At 45.3% G+C, this 13,750-nt stretch overlaps 1 protein-coding gene across 5 annotated transcripts in view; it reads left to right on the top strand.

The window, feature by feature from the left end:
* DLG4 (discs large MAGUK scaffold protein 4) overlaps window positions 1–13,750 on the top strand; it is a 377,913-nt gene that overhangs the window by 299,992 nt on the left and 64,171 nt on the right. For all 5 annotated transcript variants that reach the window (XM_073623516.1, XM_073623515.1, XM_073623512.1 and 2 more), the window contains 3 exons: window positions 4,366–4,535; window positions 5,040–5,176; window positions 11,308–11,452. In XM_073623516.1, coding sequence (XP_073479617.1) covers window positions 4,366–4,535; window positions 5,040–5,176; window positions 11,308–11,452 — 452 coding nt within the window. The remainder of the gene's footprint in view (window positions 1–4,365; window positions 4,536–5,039; window positions 5,177–11,307; window positions 11,453–13,750) is intronic.

Below are 13,750 nucleotides of genomic sequence, written 5' to 3'. Positions count from 1 at the left end.
GACTCTTTCTTTGCAACAAAGAACAGGGCTGCCCCTGCAGGAGACATTGAGGGTCTAATGAAGCCCTTCTCTAAATTCTCATCAATTTATTCCCTGAGAACCTTTAATTCAGGTTCTGAATGATTGAAAAGGCGACCAAAATGTATTTCAGCCCCTGGGAGCAGTTCAATGGGACAATCATAGGGGCAATGAGGAGGTAACTGATCGGCATTCTTCTTATCACAGACATCCCGGAACTCATGATATTGCGGAGGCAGGTTGTCATATGACTGCGTAGTAACAACATCCACCTGTGATTCCTTGCCCGGCAAAGAACTTGTTTGACAAAGTTCTCTACAGAATTCCTCGCAATGGGGGGGGGGGGGGGGATGTGTAAAGTTTATAATCTGTGTTTCCCAGTTGATGGAGGGATTATATAGGTGAAAAACCAAGGAATGCCAAGGATGACAGGAAATTTGGGTGACGTAATCAGCTGAAAACTGATGGTCTCATGATGGTTAGCCTCAAATTGCAGTACCAAAGGGCCTATTTCATGGGTAACAGGTCCTGAAGTTAAGGGTGAACTATCGACCGTCTCCATATCGATAGGGCAGATTTATTTATTGTTTGGATATTATTACTGTGGGGCAAATTCTATGTCCATAAACTTCCCCAGAGCCCCAGAGTCCAGCATAGCAGAGCAAAGAATTTCAATACCATCAGAGATGAGTTTAATAGGGATGATAAAATGAAGTACAGAATTGACTTTATTCTCTTCATGAATCAATTGGGAGATTGAACTGGGTAATAGAGTTTATTTGTTCAGGCATGATCGCATCAGTCGCCGCAATTGTTCTAACTTTGTTAGGACAGTTAACTGCGTAATGCCCCCAATATAAACAGGTTTTCTGAATGTCTTCTCTCTTTCTCCTGAGTACAAATGGATCTCCTTAATGCATCAACCTGCATAGGTTCAGCTGTGTCAAAATCTGGAGAAACTCTTGGATCCTTCTGAACAAATTGACTAGCAGAGAAACGCATGCCACCATTACTTCCAAACATTCCCAGTCTCTCCTTCCTCCTTTCTGTAACTCTTTGATCAATTCGGATACATAGTTGGATGAAGGCCTCAAGATCATTAGGAGTCTCCACTCTGGCAAGCTCATCTTTTACCTGTTCAGAAAGCCTTTGAGGGTACTGACTTTTTTGAGCTGCTGGGTTCCAAGTGGTATCTGTAATCCAACGTCTGAATTCACCTTTGTACTCAGCAACAGAACGTTTACCCTGCTGTAAACTATGCAACTTTGCTTTGGCAGTAGCACAGAAGTTGGGATCATCAAAAACCTGAATCATCGCAGCCTCAAAAGTCTGGAAATTATTCAGCGTGGCACTATCTTGTTCTACATAAGGGGAGGCCCAGGCTAGAGCTTCCCCAGTCAGGAGGTTAATAACAAACATTACCTTCTGTTTTTCAGAAGTGAATGCAGCGGGTCGCATTTGGAAATATATGCGACACTGATTAAGAAAACCTCTGTAATGGCGGGGATCTCCAATAAACTTGGGTGGGTGAGGCATATGTGCGCTAGCATCATCTCTGGAACGTAGGTCCAGCAACTGTTTTTGCAGAGCACAGAATATCTCTTTGTGTTGCCCTTTCACCACACTTTACATACAAAAAGGGTTCCCCTGGGTGGACTTTAAAGGCACTTAACAATGTCCTATGTAAAAATATACTAAAGTATGCAACAATATAATAGTAAACAAATTTTATTTATGAAAAAACAAAATTTAAAAGATAATAACGGAACATTGACATATCTAAGCAATTCGTTTCTATCACCATACAAGATAGATACATGAAATAACTCTCCTCACGCCCAACGCGTTTTGGGATACAGTTTAGTCATTCTTCAGGGATGCAGAAAAAAAGGAGGGGTTCATATAGTATTTAAATGATGAAACAGTTATTATAATGTTTTGTTAAATCACATTAAAAGCTTGGAGTCAAAATAGCACCGGATATTGATGCTGGTGGGATTGCTGTCTTATGACAAGGTGGGCATCAGAGAGGTCTGTAGGTATATACTGAATAATATTGTCCTCAAGAGGAGGAGGTTCCCCCCGCGCTCCGCAGCAACATGGCGGCCAGAGTGATATACTGAGGTAAATGGAGTCCCTGTTAATGGTAGTGGATTAGTAAGATTGATGATCTGGCAGGAAAAAGGGGAATGAATCTGGTAACTTAGCATAGAAGGGTTGAAAAGACCAGCCACACGTCCCAGCGTCCAGCTATCAAGTGCCTTACCTACAGACCTCTCTGATGCCCACCTTGTCGTAAGACAGCAATCCCACCAGCATCAATATCCGGTGCTATTTTGACTCCAAGCTTTTAATGTGATTTAACGAAACATTATAACAACTGTTTCATCATTTAAATACTATATGAACCCCTCCTTTTTTTCTGCATCCCTGAAGAAGGACTAAACTGTATCCCAAAACGCGTTGGGTGTGAGGAGAGTTCTTTTCATGTATCTATCTTGTATGGTGATAAAAACGAATTGCTTAGATATGTCAATGTTCCGTTATTATCTTTTAAATTTAGTTTTTTCATAAATAAAATTTGTTTACTATTATATTGTTGCATACTTTGGTATATTTTTACATAGGACATTGTTAAGTGCCTTTAAAGTCCACCCAGGGGAACCCTTTTTGTATGTATCTTGTTTATTGGATGTGGCACTGTTTTAATAACCTAGGTTTGCCTCTCGCCCCCTCTTTATTTCACCACACTTTCCAGTCCGGCAAATTTTTCTTGGTAGGTGACACCAAACTCCTGCAGCTCTGCAATTTGCTGCCTGAAAGGAGCCACAGCATTTGCTATAGCGGCCTCCATGTTTTAGGCCAGGTAATTCTTTCACGATCAGGCTTGAAGACCAGTTGCAGGACTACCACCGACCAGCAGGATAGGTACACAGGCAGTCACCCTGGCACATGACACAGGCTCATCTGAGGTGCAGAGTCTAAGTACTAGCCTGCATGTTACCAAATGTATACAGAATAATATAGTAGAGCATATGAATACACGTTCCATAAAACTTATCCACAATAACGATGTGGCATAGCAGCATAGCAGCACGATGTGAATCGCAATGGTGAGATAAAAAACAAACTCAAACTTATAGTTGTGTGTCTTCACAATAACATAATGGCAGTTGGTGGGGTCCAAACGGCATAATATGATAGATGTATAAAAAGGTTATTAGTGTGAATGGCATCTAAAAGCTCAACGCGTTTCATGGATATTTCCAATCTTCAGGAGCAGATGCAATGTAGCTATCTATAAAAAATGTATAAGAAAATATGTTATGTCGTTTGGACCCCACCAACTGCCATTATGTTATTGTGAAGACACACAACTATAAGTTTGAGTTTGTTTTTAATCTCACCATTGCGATGCACATCGTGCTGCTATGCTGCTATGCCACATCGTTATTGTTGGATCAGTTTTATGGAACGTGTATTCATATGCTCTACTATATTATTCTCTATACATTTGGTAATATGCAGGCTATTCGGTCATAAATGTGGTCTATTCACCAGACATTATTATTACTATGATGCAGTTACATGCAATAAATAGTCTGATGAATTTTTATTATGGTACCATTATGACTACAATATGCTGCTATGCTGCTTTACTATGAAATAAAGTTTCCCTTATTTACTATACTTTACTGTTCACAACTTGTTACTATGCAATACGATGTGGTCGCATACATGGTGTATTCACTAGATATTCTCACTAGTATTATGTTGTGTTATCTTCCCAGCTGCATGCCTCACACAAAGTCCCAAACCCCTTTTTTTCCTTTTTTTGTTCTCCTTAATTTGGTTATCTTCCACTGCAACAGCTCTCCCTCCTCCGTCATCTAGTCATCCTTCATCATAACTGCCCACCCTCCCCCATCATCCAATCATCATTTACCATAGCCACTCTCTCTCCCCCATCATCCAATCATCATTTACCATAGCCACTCTCTCTCCCCCATCATCCAATCATCATTTACCATAGCCACTCTCTCTCCCCCATCATCCAATCATCATTTACCATAGCCACTCTCTCTCCCCCATCATCCAATCATCATTTACCATAGCCACTCTCTCTCCCCCATCATCCAATCATCATTTACCATAGCCACTCTCTCTCCCCCATCATCCAATCATCATTTACCATAGCCACTCTCTCTCCCCCATCATCCAATCATCATTTACCATAGCCACTCTCTCTCCCCCATCATCCAATCATCATTTACCATAGCCACTCTCTCTCCCCCATCAGCCAATCATTTCCAGCAGAACTGATCCCTTTTGGTGATTCTCTCTCAGGGTGAATGACAGCATCCTGTTTGTAAATGAGGTAGACGTGCGGGAGGTGACGCACAGCACTGCCGTGGAGGCTCTGAAGGATGCCGGTTCCATTGTCCGTCTTTATGTCATGCGCAGAAAACCAGCATCTGAGAAGATCCTTGAAATCAAACTAATCAAAGGGCCAAAAGGTAAGTCACTGAAAAGTGATGGGGGTATAATGTGCCCCCACCTATGTTAATTTCTGCTCCTGGGGGCCCCTGCCGCCAACCCTCACCAACCTCTGCTCTGGAGGGCTCTGCCAACAGCTGTCATTGGAAAGGGATGGAGATATCATGCCCCCACCAGTTGTAATCTCTGCTCCTGTAGACCCCGCCACCAATTGTCACTGTAAATTGATTGGGATATAATGGGACCCCACCAATGTAGTTTCTGCTACAGGGTGACAGGGTGTAATGGGAATAGGCAGACTAATATATACATATAATATATACTGTTCATACAACATGGGAATAGGCAGACATATGTATACAGTATATAGAACATAGGAATAGGCAGACAATAATGGGGGGGGGGAACCCCATGTGTGCTGCCTGGTCCTGCTGGGTTTCTTCACTGCACCCTGAAATGAAATGATTATGTGTATCAAATAGTATGTCCTCTGCCGGTGACGCCATAGTGTCCTCTCTGCTCAGGTCTTGGCTTCAGCATTGCCGGCGGTGTTGGGAACCAGCACATTCCTGGAGATAATAGTATATATGTGACGAAGATTATTGAGGGCGGAGCAGCACACAAGGATTGCCGGCTTCAGATTGGAGACAAAATTCTAGCGGTAAGTTCAGTCCATTTCCTCCATTATTTCTCCATGTTAGCTAGGTTCATGAAAGATGGACTTGAGATCCATCCTTGGGGGGGGGGGGGGGGGGGGTCAGAAGAATTCCCTGATACCATAAGTAATTCAGAGTGGAATCTGGTCAGTGCCCCTGTCCTGTCCACTCATTTTGGCTGGAGTTACCTTTTATGGCTGGGTATAGAAAGCTGAGCCAGCTGTGGTTCTCAGAGGCCAGCTCACATCAATCATCTCCCAGCCAGGTGTGAGTTTTATACCACTGAGGGCTCAGTACGTTCATCACTCATCTCCCTAACTTCTTATACAGCATAGCAAGTAAGGGCTGGATAAATCTTCCCTCTGACCTGTGTCTCCTTCTCTACCCTCCCACCTGTATATCACTGTGTCCTTCTCTACTTTCATGTCACTTTTTCTTCCTCTACCTTCATCTCACCTGTATATCACCGTCACCTCCTCTACCTTCATCTCACCTGTATATCATCTTCACCTCCTCTACCTTCATCTCACCTGTATATCATCTTCACCTCCTCTACCTTCATCTCACCTGTATATCATCTTCACCTCCTCTACCTTCATCTCACCTGTATATCATCTTCACCTCCTCTACCTTCATCTCACCTGTATATCATCTTCACCTCCTCTACCTTCATCTCACCTGTATTTCCTTCTCTAGCCTCTCACCTGTATGTCACTGTGTGCCTGTGTTTCTCACTCTACCCCATATGCCATTGTCAATGTTTCCTCCTCTACCTTCATCTTGCATTGTCTGTCAAGACCTGGGCTTGAACCTGGAACCTCTACTGTGTCTGGCTTTGATTCTTCTCGGTGACCTATCTGGGATGATGGACAGCTTCCTGCCTGATCTATTGGACAATCCTACTTGAACTATTGGACAATCCTGCCTGATCCATTGGACAATCCTGCTTGATCTATTGGACAATCCTGCTTGATCTATTGGACAATCCTGCCTGATCCATTGGACAATCCTGCTTGATCTATTGGACAATCCTGCCTGATCCATTGGACAAACCTGCCTTGTGTATTGATTGCTGTTAAACCTTAAACTCCTTGCTCCTCCCATGAACTTCCTATATAAGCCTTGCCTTTGCACTCCCTGTTGCCAGATTATTGTGGTCTGATCCTGAACACTACTTGAGCTACGTCTATTGCTGTTTGGAAAGGACTTTGGCTTGTGACCCCGACTGCAAAAATCTCCTGCATCAACCTTGGCTTGTGACCTGAGAACTGAATAAGGATGAGCTCCGGCGTGTTCGCATGCTGCACGTACCGAGCCCGCCAGGAAGTTGGCACAGCGCAGCGCTAATCACAGGCAGTGAGACATTTCCCGATCCTGCAGCCGCACATCCGAAAATGTCTCACTGCTTGTGATTAGCGCTGCGCCGTGCCGACTTCCTGGCGGGCTCGGCACGTGCAGCATGCGAACACGCCCGCCACATCCTTAGAACTGAACTTGCCTGACGTTGTCGCCCATTGGTCTCCACTATGGGCGTCTGCAAAACTTTTTTTAGGAGGGGGCATTATTTTAAGGTCACCCATCCCCCCCCCATGAAGGGGAGGGGCTTAGTCATTCATTATCACATAAAGTGCAGGCCAAGATCCCCCATATAGATCCCGTTTAGAGCAGGCCAGGGCAGGTCCCCCATAGAATAGACCCCTCTTTACTTAGTCTTCCTACTCTTACCTTTTTTTTCACCACTCCGCATTACATGGTGGGCACTGTACATTACACAGTGGGCCCACCACACCACATTACATATGGGTACACCACACCGCACAGCACATTACACAGAGGGCACGCTACTCCGCATTACATGTTGGGCACTTTACAGCACAGCACATGACATGGTGGGCACAGAACATTACAGAGGGCACACTACTCCGCATTACATGATGGGCACTTTACAGCACAGCACATGACATGGTGGGCACAGAACATTACAGAGGGCACACTACTCCGCATTACATGTTGGGCACTTTACAGCACAGCACATGACATGGTGGGCACAGAACATTACAGAGGGCACACTACTCCGCATTACATGATGGGCACTTTACAGCACAGCACATGACATGGTGGGCACAGAACATTACAGAGGGCACACTACTCCGCATTACATGTTGGGCACTTTACAGCACAGCACATGACATGGTGGGCACAGAACATTACAGAGGGCACACTACTCCGCATTACATGGTGGGCACTTTACAGCACAGCACATGACATGGTGGGCACAGAACATTACAGAGGGCACACTACTCCGCATTACATGATGGGCACTTTACAGCACAGCACATGACATGGTGGGCACAGAACATTACAGAGGGCACACTACTCCGCATTACATGTTGGGCACTTTACAGCACAGCACATGACATGGTGGGCACAGAACATTACAGAGGGCACACTACTCCGCATTACATGTTGGGCACTTTACAGCACAGCACATGACATGGTGGGCACAGAACATTACAGAGGGCACACTACTCCGCATTACATGTTGGGCACTTTACAGCACAGCACATGACATGGTGGGCACAGAACATTACAGAGGGCACACTACTCCGCATTACATGATGGGCACTTTACAGCACAGCACATGACATGGTGGGCACAGAACATTACAGAGGGCACACTACTCCGCATTACATGTTGGGCACTTTACAGCATAGCACATGACATGGTGGGCACAGAACATTACAGAGGGCACACTACTCCGCATTACATGGTGGGCACTTTACAGCACAGCACATGACATGGTGGGCACAGAACATTACAGAGGGCACACTACTCCGCATTACATGGTGGGCACTTTACAGCACAGCACATGACATGGTGGGCACAGAACATTACAGAGGGCACACTACTCCGCATTACATGTTGGGTACTTTACAGCACAGCACATGACATGGTGGGCACAGAACATTACAGAGGGCACACTACTCCGCATTACATGATGGGCACTTTACAGCACAGCACATGACATGGTGGGCACAGCACATTACACAGAAGGCACTCTACTCTTCATTATATGGTGAGCACTGTATAGCACAGCACATGACATGGTGGGCACAGCACATTACACAAAGGGCACTCTACTCTTCATTATATGGTGAGCACTGTACAGCACGGCACATGACATGGTGGGCACAGCACATTACACAGGCTACGGCGGCCAGCGACTGTTGTACGTGAAGCTGTCAGGGGGCCCTAACTTTGGGAGCGATTTGGAGTGGTGGTTGGACGAAATCATGGATTTTGGAGAAGAGATACTGAATGTCTCGGAAGTGCACTGGGCACTAGAAGATATAGAGTTTCTGGCCCTTCAGGAATGGGAGCTGGAGATCGCCTACAGATGGCTGCTAGACTGCTCAGCGCCAGGGCTGGGCTCTCTTTGCCTGGGACTATCCAGAAGTACCAGCCGACAGTCCTAAAATCCCAGCTGAAGTGTCAGCAATGGGGCAGAAAAACAGTGTGCTTTTCCCATCTCCGCCCACAGCTATGGAAGTGGAGGTCTTATGGTGGATGCAACAAGTGTTGACTGACCTTGATGAACCTGTTTCTGCACAGGATGAGCTTGGATGGAGAAATGTGTCTGTCCAATGGCAGTTCAAGGGCTTGGGAGAAGAGGAAGCTGTCCTCATTCTCCAGACATGGAGCACAGAAAGCAAGGATTTCATTGACTTTTCATCAGAGTATGTTATGGATGATGAGTCACCTGTCAAAGTGTTGGCACTGGGCCCAAGGGCCACCAGCCCATGCCCTGGACTTTCCGCAATTCCAGAGACTGGGGATTTGATAGACTTTTCAGTAGAGGAGGAACCACCTAGCGAACCCCCCCCCCAGCAGAAGTGCTGGCAGCAGGCTCCACACCAATGGCAGTTTCGTAGGCCCGAGGTGAGAAGGTGGTGTTACTCACTACTTCCCCAGTGGATGTCACTGTCAATGTTTCCTCCTCTACCTTCATCTCACCTGTATGTCACTGCCAATGATTCCTCCTTTACCTTCATCTCACCTGTATGTCACTGTCAATCTTTCCTCCTCTACCTTCATCTTACCTGTATGTCACTGTCAATCTTTCCTCCTCTACCTTCATCTCACCTGTATGTCACTGTCAATGTTTCCTCCTTTACCTTCATCTTACCTGTATGTCACTGTCAATGTTTCCTCCTCTACCTTCATCTCACCTGTATGTCACTGTCAATGTTTCCTCCTCTACCTTCATCTCACCTGTATGTCACTGTCAATCTTTCCTCCTCTACCTTCATCTCACCTGTATGTCACTGTCAATCTTTCCTCCTCTACCTTCATCTCACCTGTATGTCACTGTCAATGTTTCCTCCTCTACCTTCATCTTACCTGTATGTCACTGTCAATGTTTCCTCCTCTACCTTCATCTCACCTGTATGTCACTGTCAATGTTTCCTCCTTAACCTTCATCTCACCTGTATGTCACTGTCAATGTTTCCTCCTTTACCTTCATCTTACCTGTATGTCACTGTCAATGTTTCCTCCTTTACCTTCATCTCACCTGTATGTCACTGTCAATGTTTCCTCCTCTACCTTCATCTCACCTGTATGTCACTGTCAATCTTTCCTCCTCTACCTTCATCTCACCTGTATGTCACTGTCAATCTTTCCTCCTCTACCTTCATCTCACCTGTATGTCACTGTCAATCTTTCCTCCTCTACCTTCATCTCACCTGTATGTCACTGTCAATCTTTCCTCCTCTACCTTCATCTCACCTGTATGTCACTGTCAATCTTTCCTCCTCTACCTTCATCTTACCTGTATGTCACTGTCAATGTTTCCTCCTCTACCTTCATCTCACCTGTATGTCACTGTCAATCTTTCCTCCTCTACCTTCATCTTACCTGTATGTCACTGTCAATGTTTCCTCCTCTACCTTCATCTCACCTGTATGTCACTGTCAATCTTTCCTCCTCTACCTTCATCTCACCTGTATGTCACTGTCAATCTTTCCTCCTCTACCTTCATCTCACCTGTATGTCACTGTCAATCTTTCCTCCTCTACCTTCATCTCACCTGTATGTCACTGTCAATCTTTCCTCCTCTACCTTCATCTCACCTGTATGTCACTGTCAATCTTTCCTCCTCTACCTTCATCTCACCTGTATGTCACTGTCAATCTTTCCTCCTCTACCTTCATCTCACCTGTATGTCACTGTCAATCTTTCCTCCTCTACCTTCATCTCACCTGTATGTCACTGTCAATCTTTCCTCCTCTACCTTCATCTCACCTGTATGTCACTGTCAATCTTTCCTCCTCTACCTTCATCTCACCTGTATGTCACTGTCAATCTTTCCTCCTCTACCTTCATCTCACCTGTATGTCACTGTCAATCTTTCCTCCTCTACCTTCATCTCACCTGTATGTCACTGTCAATCTTTCCTCCTCTACCTTCATCTCACCTGTATGTCACTGTCAATCTTTCCTCCTCTACCTTCATCTCACCTGTATGTCACTGTCAATGTTTCCTCCTCTACCTTCATCTCACCTGTATGTTACTGTCAATCTTTCTTCCTCTACCTTCATCTCACCTGTATGTCACTGTCAATCTTTCCTCCTCTACCTTCATCTCACCTGTATGTCACTGTCAATCTTTCCTCCTCTACCTTCATCTCACCTGTTGTCCGCACCCCATCTCTCTCACCTTCCCCAATAGTTCTTGTCCTTCTCCCACCCTCTTCCCTCCTTCTTCTACCTTTTTTTTTTTTTCATTCTTCTCTTTATTTGTAGCCTTCTGTCAGCAAAGGGAAGACAAGAAATTTGAACTGGTCCTTCAAGTTTCTGAAATGGTGATGTTGTTATATAGTAGGCATGATAAGGTATATGGTGACTGAATCTCCTACCACCCATATAAAAACCCCTCCAGCTGGGGAATCTTAGACACTGCATTTTAGAAAGGCAGATACTGAAGTCCCAGAAAGTCTGAGATATATAGTCTATATATAATCTGTGTTTTACATACCAGGTCTACTATCAATACCAAAATGGCTGCTGCAAGGGTTTTGTAGGTTTGTGATGTTTTTATGCTGGTGTTTTTCTTTTAACCCTGTGTTGTCTTGTAGGTGAATCATGTCAGTTTGGAGGATGTGATGCATGAGGATGCAGTGGCGGCTCTAAAGAACACATCAGATATCGTCTACCTGAAAGTGGCCAAACCCACCAACGTCTACCTGAATGATTCTTACGCTCCCCCAGATATCACAACCTGTATGTCACTGTCTGCCAACACTTCTACCTCTACCTTCATCTCACCTGTATGTCACTGTCTGCCAACACTTCTACCTCTACCTTCATCTCACCTGTATGTCACTGTCTGCCAACACTTCTACCTCTACCTTCATCTCACCTGTATGTCACTGTCTGCCAACACTTCTACCTCTACCTTCATCTCACCTGTATGTCACTGTCTGCCAACACTTCTACCTCTACCTTCATCTCACCTGTATGTCACTGTCTGCCAACACTTCTACCTCTACCTTCATCTCACCTGTATGTCACTGTCTGCCAACACTTCTACCTCTACCTTCATCTCACCTGTATTTCACTGTCTGCCAACGCTTCCACCTCTACCTTCATCTCACCTGTATGTCACTGTCTGCCAACGCTTCTACCTCTACCTTCATCTCACCTGTATGTCACTGTCTGCCAACACTTCTACCTCTAACTTCATCTCACCTGTATGTCACTGTCTGCCAACACTTCTACCTCTACCTTCATCTCACCTGTATGTCACTGTCTGCCAACACTTCTACCTCTACCTTCATCTCACCTGTATGTCACTGTCTGCGAACACTTCTACCTCTACCTTCATCTCACCTGTATGTCACTGTCTGCCAACACTTCTACCTCTACCTTCATCTCACCTGTATGTCACTGTCTGCCAACACTTCTACCTCTACCTTCATCTCACCTGTATGTCACTGTCTGCCAACACTTCTACCTCTACCTTCATCTCACCTGTATGTCACTGTCTGCCAACACTTCTACCTCTACCTTCATCTCACCTGTATGTCACTGTCTGCCAACACTTCTACCTCTACCTTCATCTCACCTGTATGTCACTGTCTGCCAACACTTCTACCTCTACCTTCATCTCACCTGTATGTCACTGTCTGCCAACACTTCTACCTCTACCTTCATCTCACCTGTATGTCACTGTCTGCCAACACTTCTACCTCTACCTTCATCTCACCTGTATTTCACTGTCTGCCAACGCTTCCACCTCTACCTTCATCTCACCTGTATGTCACTGTCTGCCAACGCTTCTACCTCTACCTTCATCTCACCTGTATGTCACTGTCTGCCAACGCTTCTACCTCTAACTTCATCTCACCTGTATGTCACTGTCTGCCAACACTTCTACCTCTACCTTCATCTCACCTGTATGTCACTGTCTGCCAACACTTCTACCTCTACCTTCATCTCACCTGTATGTCACTGTCTGCCAACACTTCTACCTCTACCTTCATCTCACCTGTATGTCACTGTCTGCCAACACTTCTACCTCTACCTTCATCTCACCTGTATGTCACTGTCTGCCAACACTTCTACCTCTACCTTCATCTCACCTGTATGTCACTGTCTGCCAACACTTCTACCTCTACCTTCATCTCACCTGTATGTCACTGTCTGCCAACACTTCTACCTCTACCTTCATCTCACCTGTATGTCACTGTCTGCCAACACTTCTACCTCTACCTTCATCTCACCTGTATGTCACTGTCTGCCAACACTTCTACCTCTACCTTCATCTCACCTGTATGTCACTGTCTGCCAACACTTCTACCTCTACCTTCATCTCACCTGTATGTCACTGTCTGCCAACACTTCTACCTCTACCTTCATCTCACCTGTATGTCACTGTCTGCCAACACTTCTACCTCTACCTTCATCTCACCTGTATGTCACTGTCTGCCAACACTTCTACCTCTACCTTCATCTCACCTGTATGTCACTGTCTGCCAACACTTCTACCTCTACCTTCATCTCACCTGTATGTCACTGTCTGCCAACACTTCCACCTCTACCTTCATCTCACCTGTATGTCACTGTCTGCCAACACTTCCACCTCTACCTTCATCTCACCTGTATGTCACTGTCTGCCAACACTTCTACCTCTACCTTCATCTCACCTGTATGTCACTGTCTGCCAACACTTCTACCTCTACCTTCATCTCACCTGTATGTCACTGTCTGCCAACACTTCTACCTCTACCTTCATCTCACCTGTATGTCACTGTCTGCCAACACTTCTACCTCTACCTTCATCTCACCTGTATGTCACTGTCTGCCAACACTTCTACCTCTACCTTCATCTCACCTGTATGTCACTGTCTGCCAACACTTCTACCTCTACCTTCATCTCACCTGTATTTCACTGTCTGCCAACGCTTCCACCTCTACCTTCATCTCACCTGTATGTCACTGTCTGCCAACGCTTCTACCTCTACCTTCATCTCACCTGTATGTCACTGTCTGCCAACGCTTCTACCTCTAACTTCATCT

Source organism: Aquarana catesbeiana, linkage group LG03, assembly GCF_042186555.1.
Source record: "Aquarana catesbeiana isolate 2022-GZ linkage group LG03, ASM4218655v1, whole genome shotgun sequence".
NCBI classification, from domain to species: Eukaryota; Metazoa; Chordata; class Amphibia; order Anura; family Ranidae; genus Aquarana; species Aquarana catesbeiana.
The sequence above is the reverse complement of the archived record's forward strand: the minus strand, read 5'-3'. Positions and strand labels throughout refer to the sequence as shown.